The sequence below is a fragment of the Amblyraja radiata genome, chromosome 4 (genome assembly GCF_010909765.2).
Source record: "Amblyraja radiata isolate CabotCenter1 chromosome 4, sAmbRad1.1.pri, whole genome shotgun sequence".
NCBI lineage: Eukaryota > Metazoa > Chordata > Chondrichthyes > Rajiformes > Rajidae > Amblyraja > Amblyraja radiata.
The window spans coordinates 79,506,326-79,530,550 of NC_045959.1; the positions used below are offsets into that span (position 1 = coordinate 79,506,326).

At 43.0% G+C, this 24,225-nt stretch overlaps 1 protein-coding gene across 1 annotated transcript; it reads left to right on the forward strand.

Annotated features, from left to right (window-relative positions):
- Positions 1–289: 289 nt before the first annotated feature.
- On the forward strand, positions 290–2,723 carry bhlhe22 (basic helix-loop-helix family member e22). Its single transcript, XM_033019796.1, has one exon. It carries the CDS (start codon positions 921–923, stop codon positions 1,731–1,733), a length of 813 nt encoding a protein of 270 aa, XP_032875687.1. The 5' UTR covers positions 290–920; the 3' UTR covers positions 1,734–2,723.
- Positions 2,724–24,225: the final 21,502 nt, after the last annotated feature.

Here is a 24,225-nt window from a genome sequence, read left to right on the forward strand (position 1 = left end):
TTATTCTGACACATAAGATTGATTTGCTAGAGGAGTTACGGGATATTATGTTAGACTGAGGTCGCTAGAATGAAAAGCTTCAATAAACGTTCGGTGCCATCACGGAAGATTAGAATCAAACAGCACAAGTCAGAATTAGGAAATGAGTTTTGTACTGTTCCTATTCGATTCCGGGGGAAAATGCACAAATGTACCTCGGTTTTTATTTCTCAACTATGTGTGATCTGTGCCTAAAACACGGGGAGCGGAGTTGTGGGACTGGAGCATTAAGCGTGTTCAATGATGGGTGAAAGTCGCCACACAAGTCAGAGGAAGGCGTTTGTTCGGTTTCTAACGAGACAAAAAGCCTTGAAAACATATGCGTTAAGTTGCGTATACAGATGGCTAGAGGAATAATGGACCAAGTGCCGCTCTGCAAGCTGTAGCTGCGTTGTCTCATATATGTAGATGTAAAAAGTGCATGTGTACATTTTGCAATCGGCTGCCCGGAAAGCTCGTCGCCATCCAGACAGTGCAGTTGAAGAGAAGAGAGAGAGCGATATATCTCACAGGCTGGATTGTTTGTTACCGTTTTAATCCTATTAATTAAAACGTTAACCTGATTGGTGGAAGCACGGTCCCAACAGGCAACCCTTCATAATAACCTGCTCGGAGATAATGATGTAAAAGACTCCCGTCTGCTGATCGCCACGGAAATATCTTGAAGGTGAATCCAAGCAGATAAGCGTTACGAGGTGCTCATCACCATTACCATCAACGGCAGCAGCAGCACATCGGGACAGATCACAGGGTTAAAAAAAAGTGCACACATCACGATCAAGTGGTGGAGAGATCAAAGAGTGGGGGGCAAGCTAAGATATTAAAAGAGTAGTTTATGCAACCACAACAAAATCCCAGCCAACGGACTTGACCTGGCGAGAATGGAAAGGAGCCTCCACCTCAATGGACCACAAGAGGATCGTTTTCGCCAAACTCTCAGCGCCTCGGCTAAAAGGCTGGAGAATACTTTCCGCCCGGCTGCCGCTATCGAGCTATCTCTGCCCGAGCCCCGGTCGCCGATGGTGTGCTTCGAGCAAGCCGATGCCGACCCGGCGCATCAGCAGCCAGGGGGAGAGGCTGGAGGGGGCAGCGGACAGTACGCCGAGCACCAGGTCAACTCTTGCCGGGAGAGCAGCGGAGGCGACCAGAGCTTGGACGAGGACAGCGACGAGCGCTGCGAGCTGATGCTGGGCATGGAAGGAGGCCGTGAGCTGGCAAAAGGGGCCGTGGGGCCGACCGGCAAGAAGAACAAGGAGCAGCGAGCCCTGAGGCTCAGCATCAACGCCCGGGAGAGGAGGCGCATGCACGACTTAAACGACGCGCTGGACGAGCTGAGGTCGGTGATCCCTTACGCGCACAGCCCTTCAGTCAGGAAGCTCTCCAAGATCGCCACTCTGCTTCTGGCCAAGAACTACATCCTGATGCAGGCTCAGGCACTGGACGAGATGAGGAGGCTGGTGTCGTACCTCAACCAGGGCCAGAGCTTGCCGGCGGCAGCGCTACCGTCCTCCGCCGCCGCCCTAACCCCCAGCTTGGGTGCCTACGAGCAAGCGGCGGCTGGCGGATACCCATTCACCGCCAGCGGCTTAGTGGCAGCTACGGCGGCGGCAGCCAGCTGCCCCGACAAGTGCGCTACCACCGCGGCTCTTTACAACACGTCCAGTCTGTGCAAACAGTGCAGCGACAAGCCTTAAACAGACAAACAGTAAAACCCAAGGACAATTTCCATCGCGAGGGGCAAAAATAAACAGTTGGGTATCAACAACTGAACAAGACTTATGTTTAGAACTGGGTCTTTGAACAGAAGTGTTGTTGGAAAAGTTTGATCGAGAAACTATAGATACGAGAAAGTTTTTGTTTTGTTTTGAGGGCGGGTGTATATTTTAATTTTCATTTGGACTATTCTCCGTGTTAAAACTACCGGCCTCAGTTGGTTCAGAGGTTCCATCAGTGTCAGTAGCTACTATGGACTGTTGTATTAGATTCATCCACCGCTTTCTAAGAATCTGTCTGCTGTGATTACGGCTGCGGTACAGCTACATTTCAGACTGCTTCCGTTAACGGTGTGTTTTCAAACTGTCTTCAGACTAAACATAAAATCTGTGTTCTTTTGTTTTTTTTGTTTTGTTTTATAGATAATCATTATCACAAATTGTTGAAGAAATGAAAAAGGATTTTCAGGAATCAATTATTTCATGTGACAAACAACTTGATGTCAATTTATTTCTTAACTGTGAACGAGTTGGGTTTTATAAGAATATGGGGTTTATGATACTGTTACATTATATGGTTTTATTTGTGTTTTCGGCCTCTGTACAGATCACGAAGTGTTAAAATATTTTTGTTACGTTTCTTATGACAAAAACGCTATTTACCCAAAGTGAGCTTTTTTGTTTGCATGACGGCACAGTGCCTGTCCATCTGCAATATATAAATATATAAATATCATATAAAGTATGTATAAAATTGACTTGCCATGTTTCTACTGCTGTTGCGTGTTTGATTTGCAGTTTGTGCAAACTCTGCCTGACATGTTGGTGCCATTGCCTCTCTTAAAGGGTCTGTTGGCAGCTCATGATGTATGAGAGTGGTGATATACAAGTCTGGCCCTGATTATAATATATAGCCATTTCTATGTGTTATCCGTGTTGGAAGACAAATTTATTAAACATATTTTGAACAAATGATATCTATTCAATTTGTTTTATAAGCAAAAAAAAAAGTAGTGTGAGTGGCACAGGACGCATGATACATCAAGTGAAGGCTTAGAGGTGTGACATTATACGGCTGTAATGGCCTTCGTGGTGAATAAGCTTTGAAAATGCAAAACTGTTGAAGAAATTATCACCACTAATAGAAAATAAAACGGTTTCGAGAGATTCTGACAGATTGATCATCAGGCAGATTTAAGATTCAAACTCCTTTCAAGTCTATCTGCGAAGAAACATTTATTTTTTTAAGGTATTGCAGGGCACGACATAACAAAATGTGAAATGACGACATATGGCGAGGAGCTGGATTGTACTCTTCCGCTTGATGGGAATTTGCATAAACCCCTTTTCATGGCTATTTCTTGTCATTATTAAATGCTAGAGATTTTTTATAATCCTTTAATTTGTTCTTCTGCTACGCGGCCACAGTGAATGGCGAATGGAAGGAAACTCAAGCCATGAAGTGCAGTTGACCGGATTTAAAGTAGGGGTTGTCCATGTTGTTTTAATATTCAATATTGCTATTTGTCCTCAGTCCCCGACCATATGCCTTAGACGAGGCTAAACGTGGTCCAACTGGAAATAATATTTTCTGCTCCACTTGCTATCAAAAGATTAATCAGAACCTGTAACTTTTCAGGAAACATAACTATCTGTGCCACAAAGCAATAGCACACAGCCGACACAGAAGGGTTCACTAGCCCGAGGCCAAATTAAATGTCTCTCAGCATTAGATTACAAAGCCTCGGTGCACCTAATTATGATTATTAAAACAATTTCCATGACGATGTCTAATATTATGTTAATTTGAAAACAACTGTGTATGAAAACTGTCGACTATAATACCTAAATTCATTTAATGAAACACATCGTTAAGGCAATTAAACCTCCTGGATGTGATTAAGGAACATAATTGCGACACTGTTCATTGCCATAATTGGGTGTCTTTAATCAAGGGGTATAGTGAGGAGCAACACTGCCATTACTTTGTATTGTTCTCACTCTGCTGTCCATCACTATGATTACGAATTAGACATAACCAGCAGACCTTTGGCTTAATAGCGTGATTGAATGTTGTCGAAGCAATATTTGCTGCCCATCGTTTTGAGTATTTCTTTTCATTTTACTGTGGTACTGTGGACATTGTCAAAAAGGAATTCCGCGTTTATTTTGTAAAGAAACAACCCTCTGTAACTTCAGCTTAAGTGGTATTTCGAGTTCCCACATCATTTACAGCGCGAGTGATAAGTTATCGATACCTTTCGGATCAATACGTGATGGTCTAAGGGGGAAAAAAAGTACACGGGGCGTTTTCGTCTGAGGTTTAGAATCTGCTGATTGGTCTCTCAAAGCCTGAGTGATGCCAGACATTGAGAGCAGCAATTCCACTGATATCGAATACCGCAGGGAATTACAACTAACAAGGGGCAATGATATATCAAAGGTTTTACCACAACACGGAAATTGCCACTGAATTTCTAGGTAAAGCGATTATTTTCCTCTCCAAGTGTCCGTGCAACGATGCCAGAACTCCGAAACAGCCAATATTAATACAATTAAAATACAGTCTGGAAAGGAAAGACACATTTTACTGGAAAATGTAAACAGAATTCGCATCATCTTCTACTTCCGACGACTCAATTTACCTGACTCCCCCCCCCCCCCCCGGGTCATGCCAGGATTGTTAGACTAGTGACTTCATCAAAGCACCAATATCACGAATAGTTCCCAAATGATGTCTTTAAGAGACACAACTGGGTTGTCGGATCATTGGGCCATTGATGGCTGCGACCACACGTAATTTAGTCAACATTTTTTTCTACCGTTGTGCTTTTTAGTACTTTCACGCTGATTTTTTGTTTAATTTAACTCACTAGAACATTGAAGATTATTGTTTTGTTGGGGATAACTACAGAATCTCTGGATGAAGGGCGATTCTAATCCCATGGATGTCCCAGCATGAGTGACATTGACTTTCATAATGTAATGACTTATGAAAGATATAATCATGTGTTAAATTGAATCCTCCGTTTAACTGTTAATGGTGTGCTCAGGGCACATTTATGTATTAGATGCTATGGTAACTAATTACTGTACCGCTGGAAAAAAAGAGGCGATATTGTACTTTCAGGCTTTGAGAAATAATTATTAGAATCCACGTTTTGAGGAGCCACATTACTCTTGCGTGAATTAATGAACTGCCTGTAGGATAACAACACATTTTAACGTGACTTTACATATTGGAGAACTTACCAGTTTTGGAATAGTAAGGAAGACATTGGCCTTCATTACATGGAGACCCAGACAGAGGCGTGGTTTATTATATTATAAATATATAAACTAGATGCACAAGGCAAGATTTAATTCAACAGATATTTCCTGCACGAAAGGACACATTTCTCCTTCTGCTTGTCAAATATGATAATAATCCGAAAGTAGGAGTGCAATTCTTTTTTTATAAACAAGTTGGCAATTTTTGTAACATTGGCAATGAGCTGCGAAGCAAAGAACAACAGCACTCATTACATTTTCAGGCTTGTTTGGAAACACATGTAGGTAAAACGCGATGCAATATTTCACCATCCTAATACTCCCCGCCACTTTTTCAGCAAACGGCATGCCCATTAGCTATGAGACAGGCTTATTTTAGATGGAGAGACGTTTATGATATTACTGGGAATACTTTTCAATAGGAAATCAAACATCTTTAGCCAAGGAGAGTGGAAGGTAAAATATGTTGCCTCCAAAACTGCTGCAGGAATGTGGACAGGGACCAGGTTCTGCTGACATCGTGTCATTTGGAGTGGGACGGTAAGATATATAAATTTAGATTTCGATATTTTATCTATTTTATAATTGATTATGATTACACAGTATGCCGCATACTATGAAAGATATATGATTTGCCATGCGGTCTGCGTTTACAGATAGAATTAATTGAGAGATTACCGTGGTTACTGTCATTAAGGGTGCATGTCATGATACAATTCTTCTATTTCACCCAGTTCCATTTTAATCCTACCCATTGTATTGTTAACGCTGCAACAATACACGTACAGGCATCGGACCAGTCAAAGATCTGTTAATTATCTTTATTAATAGCCAATCAGAAAAGCTGACATGTTATGGGAAATAAAAAGCGGAAGTTTATGATCTGTGCCAAACATTTTACAATGACATTTTGAAAATCACATTCTTGATAATCCGACATGGGTCGGCTAAGTACAAAATGAGGTTGAGTCTTTAGATAATGCAATCATCGAATCAGCATGTGGATATTTGAATCCAGTGTAATAAATACCGATAGGATGGACAAATGAATTATACGAAGTAACTTTTTTTTAAACGCTAGTTTCGCCTGTTGCCTACGCGCATAAGCAAACTAAAGAGATCCGTGAGTTATGGGAACTTAGTATTTCAAGGCATAAAATGAATCATTTTGAGCTGGAACTTCTGACCAACTATCAAGATGCTGGGTTCCAAATGGCTGATACGTATGCTGGGCAATGTCAGTGCTATTTCACACACTTCGACTTTCATCCCCTTCTCAAGGTCCACTGTTCTTCCACATTTCCAGATCGATGAGAGTGCGCCCCTTATAAAATCATACTGTGTGGAAACAGGCCCTTCAGCCCACTTTCCCACACCGCCCAACATGTCTCATCTACACTAGTCCCACTCGCCTGTGTTTCGCCCATATCGCTCTAAACCTGTCCTATCCATGGACCTGTCCAATTGCTTCTTAAACGTTGCTTCAACTACCTCCTGCAGCAGTTCATTCCATACATCCTTTCATCTTCCTTCCCACCAGGCTTCCCGTTTATCGGGTTCTCCTCCACTACGTCTAACAGCCTCAGCTTGACTCCACCATCCAACCCTGAAATAAAACCAGAGTATGCTGGAAATAATGACTAGGTCAGGCAACTTTGGAGAGAGAAACAGAGTTAATCTTTCAGGTCTATTTCTTTTCATCTGGATTAAGAACAAAATCAAACATCTGGAAGTGGTAGTGAAGAGGGAGAGGTGGAGAGAACAAACCGGATATTTGTAAAAGGGCAGGCTCCATGATGGATTGAATGATATGGGGTACAAGATAGAGCACTGCCATGGAACAGAGTCTCTCCTGTGGTACACACAATTGCTGGGGAAAGTATATGTGCTGCCGAACCTGTGATGGTAGACACAAAGCTGGAGAATCTCCTGTGATGGGATATTTTATTCAAAGATTCACTCTCATGGTGCAAAGTGACCATTTCTTGGTTTAGTCAATGATTACCCTTCAGCATCCCCTTCTATCCTTGTTGAACTAGATGTAAATCAAATGGAGATTGGATTGTTGTTTTGTGGAACACCTTTTAATCCATTGACACCATCCTAAGCTTTTTGTTTTGAGCCACTTTACTTTACCAATCTACTCCCATTGTAACTCTACAGCAGCCACTTTAAACCAAAAGAACTCAAATAACACCACAAATCGTGTGATTAAATATGAGATACCGTCTGTGTTAAATAATTTGAGGCAATAATTGCTGTCACTATTTTATCAGGCAGAACCTCTTGGTAATGATTCTGCTATCTCTCATTGTCCCCAAACATATATTTTAATGTTTTACTTGTCTGATTATCACTCACTTTTGTCTTTCATGACTACAAGTTCAGTCACATCTGCCTTACACATTATCATAAACTTTCCCTTTGTCCTCCTTCCTCAGCCTCTCCACCAAATTTAAAATGGATATGTCTCTCATTCCATTAATGATGAACAGTGATCAACTTGAAACATTAACTTTGTTTTTCTTTCCACAGATGCCTTCTGAGCTGCTAAATATTGCTAACATGTTCCATTTTTATTTCATAATCTACACTTACCTTTGTGCAAGAGGGGTCTTTACATATAATCATAGGATTATTATGGCATAAACAGAGGTGATTTGGCCGATTAAATCTATGGTAGGTCTTTGAAAAGTGATCCATTAGTCTCCTCTATTTTACCCAGCCCTGCAAGGTATTTATAAAATCACAGAATTTACTTTAATCCCATCAAGCATTAACACATTCAACAATAAACAAACACAATTAGCAACGCTGTTCATAATTAAGAGTCAAATAATATAAATTTTCAACAATTAAGCAGTTAATGCAAACATTTTAAACATTTTGTAATTAAAAGTTTTATTATATCAACATGAACAATGCAATTTTATTAGATTGACGAGCAAACAGCTGACTTTTTATGCTTTGAAATAAAATGACCAGGATCCACATTTTGTAACAAGATATTTGAAATGTTATAATAGTGATAAATGAAGTGCTTTATTCTCAGTGATCCTTTGAGTTTGTACATAAAAATTTCCATTTAAGGTTAATTGCTGTCACTCAAGCTACCTTAATATGAATTAGTGTCTGATCAGTACTTGATATTCTGAGTAGAGCATTAAGAAATCTTAATTTCCAAAGTTAAAATAACCATCATTTTTTATGCTCTGAACATAGCTTGCTTGGATGAAATTTCTGTCATCTGCAGAAGTTTGCAGATCTTGGTCAGTCACAGTTAAGCAGTGGGATGCAAGCAGAAGCCTACACGTGGTGCATCCCGGGCAATGCTGACGACAGAAACTGTACCACAGAGACTGACTGAAGTAGCCAATTCTGCAACCACCGACCGTCAACCGTCACTGACCGATCGGAAAGACGTGATATAGAAGATGGCCGGACACGAGGAAGAAGAACAGTTAAGCAGCAAAACTCTGGAATTGTAATTTGTGTTTTCTAGTCTACTTTACAGTACAAGATAGATGTTCACCAAATCAGCAGTGATAAAAAAGACAGAATTTAGTTAATATTAGTTTGTAAATATATTGTTACAAAGTTCTTCTTTCGTGTCCATCTTCCATGTTTCAAATGTTGACATCGCTGTCATCGTCCAACCTGAAAAGGACCCAGGCTTCCGGCGACAATCAGTGGGGGCCATCACTTGTTGCATTAGATGATGGTGGTAGCAGAATTAGCTCAGGATAATGTTAAAATAAATACATGAAATTTAAGCTTTTTAAAATAAGCCCATTTTTATTAAAAATGGTTATTCTTTGTGAATTGAAAATATGGTAAGGATGATTTTAGAAACTCGTGGTTGATAATCAGACATAGAAGTGTAAAAAAGTTTGTTAAAAAAATGTAATTGGAATAAATTGCTGCACTGTCCTGATTAGCGTTCAACTGCTCTGACATTAATTTTGAAACAAAGGCCATCACACAGAAAGTTTAATTCAAATTTACAATATTTTGCATAAATTCACATTTGAAAGATGCAGAATTATCATCCCTGGTGTAAATAGAATATATGTATAAAGGCAGATAGCCATATACAGGAAATTAATGACTTTAAGAGCCTGATTTGTTTCAACTGTAAGAAAAAGATCTGATCTATGAAGAGCTATTAACGAACCTAGTTTATTTTCCATTGGCCTGATTCTCTGATTCATGCCAAAGGTCCTTGCTGTATTCAGATGTCTAGGAGTCAATCCACATAATAATTCACATAATTCTATTGGTTGGTGTTGAGTATGGAGTCATGTCAGGCAAGGCTGGATGTAAATAATGTTGATCTGGTGCTTAAGAATCTAAACAGAGTTCACCAAAATGGAGAGTTTAAAGGCAATCCTTGTCTATCCAGATAAATAGCTTGCGGTAAATTAACTATCTAAAGTAATGCAATACAAATGCAAGTTTGCTCAGTTAAATTAGCTCAGATTTTGGATGTTAACAATGCTACAGCAGGTCAACTATATTCAAACATTCATTTGCAAACAAAAAATGCTGGAAATATGTTACAGAACAGGCATCAACTGCAGAGAGAAAATTAGTGAACATTTCACTTGATGTTACATGAAAACTATGAAAAGTTAACAATCAGACTTGTTTTAAGGATCCTGACCCAAAACATCGCCTATGCATGTTCTTCAGAGATGCTGCCTGACCCAGTGAGTTACTCCAAAAACTTTGTGTCTTTTTTTTAATAAATCAACGCTTGCAGTATGATGTATGGTATGGAACATGATATTAATATAATGCTGGTAAGAGTGCTGTTATCATCTGTAGAACCAAAGAGGATAAATGTTTAAAATTTCCTGATTTTAAATTGTCTGATAATAATCTTAGTGTCTGTAATAAGGTAAAAGATCTTGGACATTTTATTACAGAACAAATGACAGATGATGAGGATATTTATGGGCAACTCCGTATGATGTATGCACAAGCAAACATTCTCTTACGCAAGTTTAGTGCGTGTACAGATGTAGTGAAGTTGTCTCTGTTCAGAGCATATTGTACACCACTCTATACTGCACACCTGTAGTCAACTACGGAAAAGCAAGCTTACAGAGACTTAAAGTAGCTTATAATGATGCCATGAGAATATTACATAAGAGACCTAGATGGTGTAGTGCAAGTGAAATGTTTGTGGCTGCAGGAGTCAATACTTTACAAACTGTCTTAAGAAATCTTATGTATAAATTTATTTGCCGGATTAATGACTGAAAATGAAATCTTCTTGGCCTTATCAAACATAAGGTTCAGCACTAAACGTTACCAATCCCTGCTGTGGAGGTATTGGTATAGTTGTCTCATTGTAGGACACTGATTTTTTTCATTCTTGATTTTACTTCGGAGTCACGTGAGTGACTACGTGAAGAACCCGCTCAGTGCGCAGGCGCGGCATTACGCCAGCAGTGCAACAGCGGCTGCCACGGGACTTAGGCTGTCCCGTTACAGGATGAACCGGACCGTCAGGTGAGTACCCTGAGGTCGGGTTTTAGACGCCGAACACCTCCGCTCAGTCCGCCTTAACCTACCTGACCTCCCGGTGGCTCAGCACTTCAACTCCCCCTCCCATTCCCAATCCGACCTCTCTGTCCTGGGTCTCCTCCATTGCCAGAGTGAGCAACAGCGGAAATTGGAGGAACAGCACCTCATATTCCGTCTGGGGTCCTTGCGCCCTTATGGCATCAACATTGAATTCCCCCAATTTGGCTAGCCTGTGCTGTCCCCTCCCCTTCCTTCACCCTCTAGCTGTCTCCTCCCACCCTCCCATCCGCCCGCCCTCGGGCTCCCCCTCCTCCCTTTTTCCTTCTTTCTTTCCCCCCCCCCCCTCAGTCCGCAGAAGGGTTTCGGCCCGAAACGTCGCCTATTTCCTTCGCTCCATAGATGCTGCTGCACCCGCTGAGTTCCTCCAGCAATTTTGTGTACCTTCGGGTTTTCTTTTACAGGTGAGCCTTTTTCTGCTTGTGTTTTTTACAGGCAGAGAAAAAGGCTCTGGATAAAACTGTCCCCCGTTTTCCCGTCGGGGAGGGGGGCAGCAACAGGCGGTAGGAGCGTTACCCGGTGTTCCGTAATTCCCTGACACCGTGCCGAGGCCAGCCCGCTAGTACCTGAAGCAGCGGGCTGGACGCATAGCCACTCGAGAGGCATCCGGCAGGTGTTCCTGATGTCGGACGGGACGTCTCTCCACCCGCACGGGGGGAGAGAGAGCCGCCTGAGCCGCTGGAGCGGCTCACGGAGCAGGTGCCTGCGAGACGCGCTGCTTGAGGGGCGCTCTCGCATCTACAAGGCAAAAGCTCCAGAAGAACCTGTCCCCCGCTCGACTCCAGCGGAGGAGCGTTCCATTACAGGGGGGGCAGCAACAGGCGGTAGGAACAATTACCGGTCGCACCGCTATCCCCATCACCGCGCCGAGCCCAGTCCCGCTAGTGCCTGAACTGCGGGCTGGATGTCTAGCCATCCGAACAGGCATCTGGCCGGTGGCGTCCGATTCGTCGGACGGGGACATGTCTCCACCTAAATGGAGGAGAGACAGCCGCCTGAGCTGCATCCAACAGCAATTGGAGCAGCTCCAGCGAGATGCGCAGAAAGAGCGCTCTCGCGGAGGGAGGTCAGGCACCCCCTCCACAGTGTTTCATGCACTGCCCTCTGCTCCCTCATTACTGGAGGCTAGCATTGGTGACCAGGGCTGGGCTGGTCTGGAACAGGCGCAGGCGGACGAATTCGGGAGTATGCCAGGGGTGCAGGAACATGCAGAGCTGTTGGGTGTGATGGACCGCTTGTAGCAACCCCACGGGCTGGAGCACCGCTGGAACCAAGAATGGCGGCCAGCATCAACCATTACTGGAAAAGGTGCTCGCTGATGAGCTGAAACAACACAGCACCAGAAAACGGTGAGGCCCTCAAAGTAAAAAGTGTCAACAGCCAAATCTGGGGGCATGTGGGTCACACATCCAGACCCAAGAACTCAAACTACAGCGGATCCTAAGGCTCCTGACGTCAGCCATCACAGCCTTTGCTCGTTCCGTAGAGACCACGGAGATGGATACCTGCCAGCAGGATGTGCTGGCATTAATGTGTACCACACAATTTGAGATCAACAATCTCCAGAGGGAAACATAAGACCTGCCCTCAATCCCAAATTTGATGGCTTGTGTAAAGCCCCAGATGCGGAGACGGACGCGCTGCTATTTGGGAAAGATTTCAATAAAAACTGAAGGAGATGCAGGAAGCATCAAAAACCTTCGGCCTAATGAGGGCAGGCCCCGGGACGAGCAAACCAAGACCTCCGATACCCAAGTGGCAGCACCCCACGGCATCCACCAGTCGACGTCCGCAATATGGGACTGGTGAACGCTTGGGGTCCGCACATTAACCCCAAAGATCTTTCAGATCAGGGCCCACAGCGGACCCTCTGGAAAATGCGCCTCCCCCCAACATCGCCAGCACGTCAGAACAAAATCTTCAGGAAAATGAAGAAACAGAATCGCCAATAACCATGGAGGTAGGTGGGTCTGGTCCCTACCAGCATATAGAGAATAAGGGTGCTTTATTAACAGGGGGGAGATTACACTTGTTTAAAGAAGCATGGGGTATGGTCACGAGTGACAAGTATATACTCAACAACATTACAGGATATAAAATACAATTCATGTCAGAAAAAACGCCGCCAGTTCAACAATGGCCCCAAAGGGTATTTCTCCCTCCGTCAAAGAGAAACGTGAGGGACAAGCTGAACTGGTGAGACTTATCACAAAGGGGGTCATCGAAAAGACCAAACGTGAACCTTTGGAAATTGTATCGAATATATTCACTAAAACCAAAAAAGATGGTGTCTGTCGCATCATCATTGACTTAACATCACTAAACAAATTTGTTAAGTATATACATTTCAAAATGGAGACATATGTTACTGCCAAACAACTGAATTCCAAAGGACACTTCATGGCAAGCATTTATCTTAAAGATGCTTACTATCTAGTACCCATATACAAGGATCATCGCAGATACCTAAAATTTATCTGGATGGTACAAAGCATTGCCCTATGGGCGAACTTCAGCCCAAGATTATTCACCAAAATATTGAACCCAGCCATGGCAATACTAAGAAAACAAAAACATATTGTCATGGCATATCTGGAGGATATTCGCATAGTAGGGAAAACAATGGAATTGGCTGTGGCAGCAGTATCAGCTACAAAACAGCTCCTCGAAACTCTGGGGTTTGTCCTACATCCAGATAAATCTAAGTTGAAGCCATCCACTATCATGGACTACCTGGGCTTCACAATTAACTCAGTCCATATGACTGTTACCTTGCCAAAGGCAAAAATGGTTGAATTAGCACAATCATGCAACAAATTAATGGTCAACGAGCGACCAACTATTCGACAAGTAGCAAGAGTAATTGGGGAAATGGTAGCAGCATTTCCGGCTACACAATTCGGACCTTTGCACTATCAAAAAATTTACAGAGAGCAAAGGTACGGGCAATAAAACGACATACAGGTCACTATGATCGTGTCATGAACTTACCCACTGAAGCAATATCAGAGCTACAGTGGTGGGCAGAAAACGTTTGGCATAGTTTCAGCCCTATCTTTATCACTAACCCTACTTTAGTTATTCAAACAGATGTCAGTGCTCAAGGCTGGGGAGCGACTAACTCCATATCCAGCACAAGTGGTAGATGGACTAAACTAGAGTCATCATTACTACTTACACTGGGCATTAACTATCTAGAGATGTTGGGCGCCTTTTATGGTTTAAAAGCATATGTATCTAATATGCAGCACTTGCATGTTCGGTTACAAATTGATAAATACTACGGTGATGGCTTATATTAACCATATGGGTGGCATAAAATCATTATCATGCGACAAATTGGTCAACATGATTTGGCAATGGTATGTCGAAAGACATATTTGGCTATCAGCTACTTACCTACCTAGGTAAGCTAAACACCCATGCCATGAGAAAATTAAACGCCTGGGTTGCAAGTTTGAACAGACCTTACCTGGAACTGGGATTGTCCAAACAAACCATCACCACCATGTCGGCATCCCTTCGAACATCCACCAAGAGGCAGTACTTAACCAGCATCAAAAAAGGGAGAAGTACTGCCAGGAAACATGGACAACATACGCAACAGCTACAGCCACCAACATACTGGAGTTCCTGGCCATCTACACCACGATGTAGGGATCAGCTACAGTGCCATCAACACAGCGCAGAGTGCTCTTTCTGCTTATCTCAAACCAGCGGCAGGACAACAGGCGATGGGATCCCATCCACTGGTGGTAAAACTGATGAAGGGCATTTACAATATCAAGCCCTAAGCCCAGGTATACCCATATTTGGGATATCAGTGTGGTCCTGACATATCTCAGGGAATGGCCACCAGCCAGATCCCCCGGCCTCGAGCAAGCTACACTAAAGACACTCATGTTGATGGCACTTGTATCCGCTCAGAGGGTCCAGTCACTACACCTATTGCGACTGGACAACATGATCACAGCTCCAGACCAGATCTGTCGTTATCCAGCGACTGGTCAAACAGAGCAGACCAGGAACACCTAATCCAGTCGTGGCTTACCCACCAGAACCACGGTTATGTGCCATGACCCACCTACTATCCTACATAGACACAACCAGAATATTCGAGGGAGATGAAAAGCCTTGTGGGTCAGTCACAAAAACCTTATGGTGGGGTACGAGCCAAACCATTGCGAGATGGCTCAAGCAGGTGCTAGAAACTGCTGGGATAAACACTAACATGTACAAATTTTATTCCACCAGGGCAGCATCCATGTCGACGGCTAAAGAATGGACATGCCTATAGACCACATCCTGGCTACAGCAGGATGGTGGGAAGGGAAAAGACCGTTCAGAAATGTTATAATAAGCCGTTGGCAAAACCTGGTTTATTTGCAGTAAAGATTTACGAACTGCAAATATTTAATTTAAGCCCAGGGGAGCAATTTAATTCTTTGTTGTTATTGTTTAAAAAATACCATTGTGTTTTTCTACAAATAGACTCATTGGTTCATTTCGATAACACTTCCTCCCTCAAGAACTTCGGCAGTGAGTGAAATGAAACTGTTACACGGTTTGAAATCACAGAGCTTTGAAATCTTCACGTAGTCACTCACGTGACTCCGAAGTAAAATAGTAAGATTAAACGAGAAATTACCAGTTTGAAGTTTGATCTGTATTTTATGAGGAGTTACGATGAAGGATTACGTGCCCTCCGCTCCCACCCTCATTATATGGATCAAACTAATAAATTGATGTCTCCTTATCTTTACTATGTTTACTTCAAAATAACTGTGTCTATCTGTGATTCCACACCGCTGCTTGGAAGTATGCCGCGCCTGCGCACTGAGCGGGTTCTTCACGTAAACCCTCATCGTAACTCCTCATAAAATACAGATCAAACTTCAAACTGGTAATTTCTCGTTTAAACTTACTATTTTAAACCATGTATTGTGCTTTTGCATGTAATTTATTGTGCCTTTGTATGCAATTTATTCCATGCAATGTCTTGTCTTTCATCTAGACCTTGAATCTGTAATAAAAAGTAAGTTAAGTTAAGTTTGAATACAGGTTTGTTTTAAGGTGTTCAGAAGGGGGAAGAGAACAAAGTGAATATCTGGATTATGATGAAGACCAAGAGAAACTGAATGACAGAAGTGCTGATGATGTTGCCTGAGAGAGGATGTTGAAAGGTATTAATTGAAGAAATGGTGTTCAAGAAGGAAATGCAGATGCTGGAAGATCGAAGGTACACAAAAATGCTGGAGAAACTCAGCGGGTGCAGCAGCATCTATGGAGCGAAAGAAATAGGCGACGTTTCGGGCCGAAACCCTTCTTCAGACTGATGGGGGGTGGGGGGGAGAAGGAAGGAAAAAGGGAGGAGGAGGAGCCTGAGGGTGGGGGGATGGGAGGCGACAGCTCGAGGGTTAAGGAAGGGGAGGAGACAGCAAAGGCTAGCAAAACTGGGAGAATTCAACATTCATGCCATCCGGACGCAAGCAACCCAGGCGGAATATGAGGTGCTGTTCCTCCAATTTCCGGTGTTGCTCACTCTGGCAATGGAGGAGACCCAGGACAGAGAGGTCGGATTGGGAATGGGAGGGGGAGTTGAAGTGCTGAGCCACCGGGAGTTCAGGTAGGTTATTGCGGACTGAGCAGAGGTGTTCGACGAAACGATCGCCCAACCTCCGCTTAGTCTCCCCGATGTAAATCAGCTGACATCTAGAGCAGCGGATGCAGTAGATGAAGTTGGAGGAGATACAGGTGAACCTTTGTCGCACCTGGAACGACTGCTTGGGTCCTTGAATGGAGTTGAGGGGGGCGGTGAAGGGACAGGTGTTGCATTTCTTGCGGTTGCAACGGAAAGTGCCCGGGGAGGGGGTAGTACGGGAGGGAAGGGACGAATTGACAAGGGAGTTGCGGAGGGAGTGGTCTTTGCGGAAGGCAGACATAGGGGGAGATGGGAAGATGTGGCGAGTGGTGGGGTCATGTTGGAGGTGGCGGAAATGGCGGAGGATTATTTGTTGTATTTGCCGGCTGGTGGGGTGAAAGGTGAGGACTAGGGGGACTCTGCCCTTGTTGCGAGTGCGGGGATGGGGAGAGAGAGCAGTGTTGCGGGGTATGGATGAGACCCTGGTGCGAGCCTCATCTATGGTGGCGGAGGGGAATCCCCGTTCCCTGAAGAACGAGGACATTTCCGATGCCCTGGTGTGGAACGTCTCATCCTGGGAGCAGATGCGGCGTAGGCGGAGGAATTGGGAGTAGGGGATGGAGTCTTTACAGGGGGCATGGTGGGAAGACGTGTAGTCCAGATAGCCATGTGAGTCAGTTGGTTTGTAGTGTATGTCGGTCAGAAGTCTGTCCCCTGCGATGGAGATGGTGAGGTCAAGGAATGGTAGGGAAGTGTCGGAAATGGTCCAGGTGTATTGGAGTGCCGGATGGAAGTTGGTGGTGAAGTGGATGAAGTCAGTCAGTTGTGTGTGGGTGCAGGAGGTGGCCCCAAAGCAGTCGTCAATGTAACGGAGGTAGAGGTCGGGGATGGGGCCCTAGTACGTATTGAACAAGGATTGTTCAACGTACCCGACAAAGAGGCAGGCGTAGCTGGGGCCCATGCGTGTGCCCATAGCTACGCCTTGTGTTTGGAGGAAATGGGAGGAGTCAAACGTAAAGTTGTTGAGGGTGAGGAGCAACTCCGCTAGGCGGAGGAGGGTGTCAGTGGCTAGGTATAGGTTGCTCCCCTGTTCGAGGAAGAACCGGAGGGCTTTGAGGCCATCCTGGTGGGGGATGGAGGTGTAGAGTGACTGGACATCCATGGTGAAGATGAGGGGGTGAGGCGGCGGAGAGTGTCTGAGGTGTCTAGAACATAGGTGGGAAGGGATTTGATCAAGGGGGATAGTATGGAGTCAAGGTATGTGGAGATGAGTTTGGTGGGGCACGAACAAGCAGAGACAATGGGTCTGCCGGGAGAGCCGGGTTTGTGGATTTTGGGGAGAAGGTAAAAACGGGCTGTGCGGGGCTGGGGAACGATGAGGTTGGAAGCTTCGTCGGGCAGGGCGTGGGAATTGATGAAGTCGGTGATGGTGCTAGATATTACATTAATTGAAGAAATGTTTGGAGGAGATATAAATTAAGGGAGATGAATAGGATAGGGTTGAAAGGAAATAAAAAGTGCTGAAATTGTGAAATACACTACATTACATTTCCCAACTAGTCTTAAATAAAAGAGAATGCTGGAAATATTCAGTTGGTTAAGCACATGCAAGGTGAGATGAAAGGGTTAATGTGAAAGGCTGGTAGCCTTCCATCAAAATTGGCCAAGCCCGTTACAAACTGGAAAGGTTTGTTATCAGGTTTGTTATGAGTTTGGTATTAGGTTCTACAGACTGCATCATGCTCGGTGTTACTCTGGAGAGTGTCATAGAGTGATACAGTGTGGAAACAGGCACTTTGGCCCAACTTGCCCACATGGGCCAACATGTCCCAGCTACACGTCCCACCTGCCTGCATTTGGTCCATATCCCTCCAAACCTGTGCGATCCATGTATCTGTCTAGCTGTTTCTTAAACATTGGGATAATCCCTACCTCAACTTCCTCCTCTGGCAGCTTGTTCCATATACCCACCACCCTTTGTGTGAAAAGGTTACCCCTCAGATTCCTGTTAAATCTTTTCCCCCTCAACTTAAACCTATGTCCTCTGGTCCTTCATTCACCTAATCTGAGCAAGAGACTTGGTGCATCTACTCAATCTATTCCTCTCATGAATTTATACACCTCTATAAGATCACCCCTCATCCTCCTGCGCTCCAAGGAATAGAGTCCCAGCCTACTCAACCTCTTGCTATAGCTCAGACCCTCTAGACCTGGCAACATCCCCAGAAATCTTCTCTGTATCCTTTCTAGCTTGACAACATCTTTCCTATACATTGTGCCTAGAACTGAACACAATACTCTAAATGCGGTCTCACTAGCGTTTTATACAACTGCAACATGACCTCCCAACTTCTATACTCAATACTCTGACTGATGAAGGCCAATGTGCCAAAAGCCCTTTTGACCACCCTATCTACCTGTGACTCGACCTTCAAGGAACCATGCATCTGCTCTCCTAGATCCCTCTGTTCTACAACACTCCCCAGAGCCTTACCATTCATTGTGTAGGTCCTGTCCATGTTAGACTTCCCAAAATGCAACACCTCATATTTCTCTGTATTAAATTCCATCAACCATTTCTCAGCCCACCTGGCCAATACAATCAAGATCCTGCTGCAATATTTCACAACCATCTTCACTATCTGTAAAACCACCCACTTTTGGATCATCAACAAACTTGCTTATTTTGCCATGTATGTTCTCATCCAAATCTTTGATATAGATGACAAACAGTAATGGGCCCAGCACCGAACCCTGAGGCACACCACTAGTCACAGGCCTCCATCCGAGAAGCAAACTTCCATCATCACATTCTGATTCCTTCCATTAAGCCAATTTTCTATCCATTCAGCTATCTTACCTTGGATCCCATACAATCTAAAGTGCATTGTATTTTTGCTGACTTCATTGTATATTAATATATATATATTGCATGTCATCTTGGTTAAGGTGAGGGTCAGTCAAGGTCATCTCAGTCAAGGTCAAAGATCTACCACCTACTATCAACTCTAGGGAATCAGCCATTAGTTATATACTTAATAACTGACACCTGCAGATTTACGGGATATTAGCTCTTCATACAAAGGAACAAAGTGGCAATTTTCTGATTCCGACAAACATGCAAACCATATTCACTGAATGGTGTTTTTACCAGGTGGAGCCTTGCGTGTTCAAAGCAATTGAACCAATTAATGTAACCCCTAAAGATAGACACAAAGTGCTGGAGTACTTCAGCGGATTAGACAGCCTACAGGATCTCCCATTTGCCAACCATTTGCCACTCCTCTTCCCATTTCCATACTGACCTTTCTGCCCTGGGCCTCCTCCATTGCCCGAGGCCACACACAAATTAGATGAACAGAACCTCATATTTAACTTTGGTAGCTTACAACCCAGTGGTATGAAAGTTGAATTCTCTCATTTTAAATAATTTCCACTAATATTACCGTCCCCTTCCCCCATCCTAGTACTTTAACCAGTTCCACAGGTCCCCACATTATATCCCTCTTGAGACCACACCTTCCCTAGACTACACTGACTTTGGTGCCTTCCCACACAGTGGGAAACTTTGATTCTGCTGTGTGGGAATGTTTTATGCTAAATTCTATAGTGTGTGTTCTTTATACCCTTTCTGGCTTAATCCCTCCCTTCACCACCTCCAGTTTAAATTCCAGTTGGAATATTTTGGAGGACCCAAGAACCAAGAACCAAGGCTTACCTGGGCACCTCCCTGCCTGAGATTGGTCCTGGTCTTTTCTCGCCTCCAGCTCTTCACCACCCTCCCCCTACTTTCAGTCTGAAGAAGGGACCTGATCCAAAACGTCACACATCCATTTCTTCCAGAGATGCTGCCTGACCCACTGAGTTACTCCAGCACTTTATGTCTATCTTTCTTTGGAATAAACCTACATCTGCAGTTCTTTGTTTCTATATTAAGGTAAACCCTGAGCTCAGTTTATATGATCCTGTTATATGCTTCCATTCTAGAATTCATGCTTATACTAACATTTGCTCCATTTTCATTGAAAGATTATTAGACAAATTAAATGATTCTGGAATTAGATGGCTACTTCCATCTTGCAGTTAGCAGCATGGCAGCTTCTTTACCGACAGCCATCAATAGGGTCTCTGCCAGGAATTGTTCTGCAGGAATATGATAATTTCCTCAATTTTAAAATATATCCTTTACATGTTTATTCAGCGAGGAAAATAAGTCCCATCCTAGGTTTGCAAGCACATTACCTGAACCAGCATGAGCTATGAGACTCACAACATCATTCATTTCCACCATAGGCTTTGTCCTTTCCCTATCATGACAAATTCAGCCTTGCTCAAAGGCAAATTGTTGACAGAGATTTTGTAAGACCACAGGCAAATTATACGGCAATTGTATTTAAAAATTTGTCTCCTGGGTGTATGTGGTATAAATGTTTGCATCAAAGTGACCTACAAAACAAAAACGCTTGGGCATTCTCATGAGCATCTTTATCCTTTTCAGCAAAATATGTTTTTCAGACTCTATGTGAAGCTTAACTCCTATGATATCTGTCCCATTTGTTACATGGAAGGAATGACATATGATTATTAATGTTCTCAAATATATCAAATTATTGCATCTGGTGTAACTGGCTGCAAGATGTTCAGGCAACAGAATTACAAATGGTAAAATGTAAAATATGTTGATCATCAATTGATTTCAGAAAGATTAATAATTAAGTTAATCAATTCTGTAATTTCTTGTCAACTCTCCAAACATTGCTATTTTGCATATCTGATTGGAATTACTTCATCTATAATTTTTTTTGAAAAACAATTGGTTCAATCAGAATTTTAAGCAGCAACTTTGTCAGGACTATAATTCAGCAACATGCCCCTACATCTCTCTCTGTTTGCATGACAAAATCAAGGACAAAGTAGCTGCTCATAGGTGAAAATGGGAGCAGTGTAAAATGATAAATGGTATAACCTCACTGTTAAATGCTGACTGACTGTATCAACCTCTGTCAATATTATTTTGAATGGTCCAGCTCTTTTTGTAGTGAGAAGTGATGAGAATGACCTGCATGCAATGTTATCTCAGGGGCACGAGGAACTGCAGATGCTGGAAACTTGAGCAAAACAGCAAGTCATGGAGGAACTTAATGGGTCAGGCAGAATCGTGGAGGGAATGGACAGGCAAAGTTTTGGGTTGAAAACATTATTCATCCAGCACTTCGTGTTTCAGTTTAGTTTATTTTAGAATTTAGTTTTACTTTTAGTTTATTGATACAGTATGGAAACAGGCCATTTGGCCCAATGAGTTCATGCCAACCAGTGATCACCCATACACGAGTTCTATCCAACACACTAGCAACAATTTACAGAAGCCAATTACCCTACAAACTTGCACCTCTTTGGAATGTGGGAGGAAATTGGAGCACACGGAGAAAACCCACGTGATCACAGGGAGAACGTACAAACTCCTTGCAGACAGCAGCCGTAATCAGGATCAAACCCGGGTCACTGGCACTGTTAGGCAGCAGCTCCACTGCTGCGCCATTGTGCCACTTGTTTTAAGCAGTTATCTTATTTTACCAATAGTGCAGCAAATAAAATGTACAGTCTGAGGACTGATAATTTATAGTAATATTCTCAAAACAAAAACTTTTCTTGTGCAGTGGCATGAGGGACTGCAGATATGAAATCTGTAGCAAAAAAAAGGAGGAAATCAGCTGTTTAAGAAGGAACTGCAGATGCTGGAAAACCAAAGGTAGACAAAAGTGCTGGAGAAACTCAGCGGGTGCGGCAGCATCTAAGGAGCGAAGGAAATAGGCAACGCTTCGGGCCGAAACCCTTCTTCAGACTCAGGAAATCAGCTGGTCAGGCAGTATCTGTGGAGGGTGATAGCCAGTTGACATTTTGGCTGAGAACCTTCACCTGGACTGAAAATGAAAAGGGGAAGTAGCCAATATAAAGAGGTACAGGGGTGGAAGGGAGGGGGGTCTGACAAGAGATATGTAAATACAAAGGAAGGGTTAATTGACAGACAATAGTCATGCTGCAGAGGTAACAACAGAGATTAGCAGTGGTAAATGGAGAATAAAATGGTTGAAGATTCTGTAATCTGATAGGAAAGGAAGATTGTGGAGAAACGGGCTCTGAAAGTGAAATGCTTATATTAGTGCTACCGAGTAGAACATTTCATTTTCATTCAAATGCCTGAGTTCTGAGAAACAGGAGAAACATCTCATCTCTCTTCCTTGTAAAATATTGTTAGGTGGCCACAGCTTCTTATTGGTTTTAGTAATTGGCAAAACGTTGTAAACATTCAAAATTAGAAAATCTAACTTTTCAAATAATGTTTGAGTTCAAGGATTGGTTATATTGTCTGTATGGAACACGGAAATGTTTTATTCCAAAGTTGACAGTGAACCAAGTTGCTGTTGAATGGCAAAAAGAAAACTCAATACCACCAACAATGAGCACAAGGTATGTTTGTATGTAACTGCCTAAATGTCACATAAGATTTCATGTTATGTATCAATGCATAAGGTAAAGAAGGACTGAAAGCATAACTGTTGTTTCACTGGACTAGTAATCTGGAATCATGAAATGACTAACCAAGGGAATGATTAAAAACATTCCCTTGGTTAGTCATTTCAAGATTAGTTTACACACTAATTTTAGAAAGCTGTTAGACTTTCATAAATGCCCAAATTTCCTTTGGGAGTCTGGCATGTATGTGACTTGTGTTTGATTCTTAACTGTACTATGAAGAGGCCCAGTAAGCAGCCTATCTTTACAGAAAAACTAGTTCTGGGCAAAATATACTCGACTTGCCAACATTATTATAGATATTTCCCATATATTGTAAATTAATGTTTAAAAATTATATGATATATTAAACTATTGCATAACTGAAAATATTTCTAATCTTTCCAAATTAGGAATTGTTTTAGGTTAGTACTTGAGTGTTTGAGAACCGATTAATTCTAAGTTAGATATTTTTGCAACAGGAACTTGGATACTTCTTTGTGTAGGAAGGAACTGCAGATGCTGATTTAAACAGGAGATAGACACAAAAAGCTGGAGTACCTCCGCAGAACAGACAGCATCTCTGGAGAGAAGGAATGAGTGATGTTTTGGGTCGAGACCCTTCTTCAGTCCCTGAGAAGCCTCCTCATGATGATTCCCAGAAACGACGACATGATGCACTCTGTGACGCATCGGGGGACCAATTCTGTCAACATGTTGGACGAGGACAAAAGCCAACAGCGAGCTATACGTCGTCTGACACACAAGTGAATGAAAGTCCTCGAGTTACTCCAGCTTTTTATGTTTATCTTGGATACTTCTTTGACAGTTATAAAGTCATGAAGCCATACAGCACGGAAACAGGCCCTTTGGCCCACTATCCATGCCGACCAAGATGTCTCATCTAAGCTAATCCCACAATCCTGCATTTGCCCATATCTCTCCAAATCTTTGCTATCCATTAACCTGTCCAAGTGTCTTTTAAATGTTGTCATTGCACCTGCCTCAACTACCTCCTTTGGCAGCTCATTCCATATACCCACCACCCTCTGAGTGAAAGTGTTGTCCCTCATGTTCCTATTAAATCTTTCCCCTCTCACCTATGTCTTCTAATTCTTAATTCTACTCTGGCTAAAATACATTGTGCATTCACCCTATCTACCCCTCATGATGTTATACACCTCCATAGAGTCACCCCTCAGCCTCCAATTTCTTCTCTTGTCTCTCACAGTGTCCTAGGATATATCTGATCAGGACCAGGAGATTTATCTACCTTCATATGCCTTAGGACTTACAGCACTTCTTCGACCATAACATTGACTATCTACGACATCTCTATTAAGTGTCCAAGTTCTCTGTCCTTCATGTCTTTCTCCACAGTAGAAACAGAAGAGAAATAGTTAAACAGATAATGTTTACAGTTGGATTTATATTTAATAGCTGATCAGAATTAATATAATA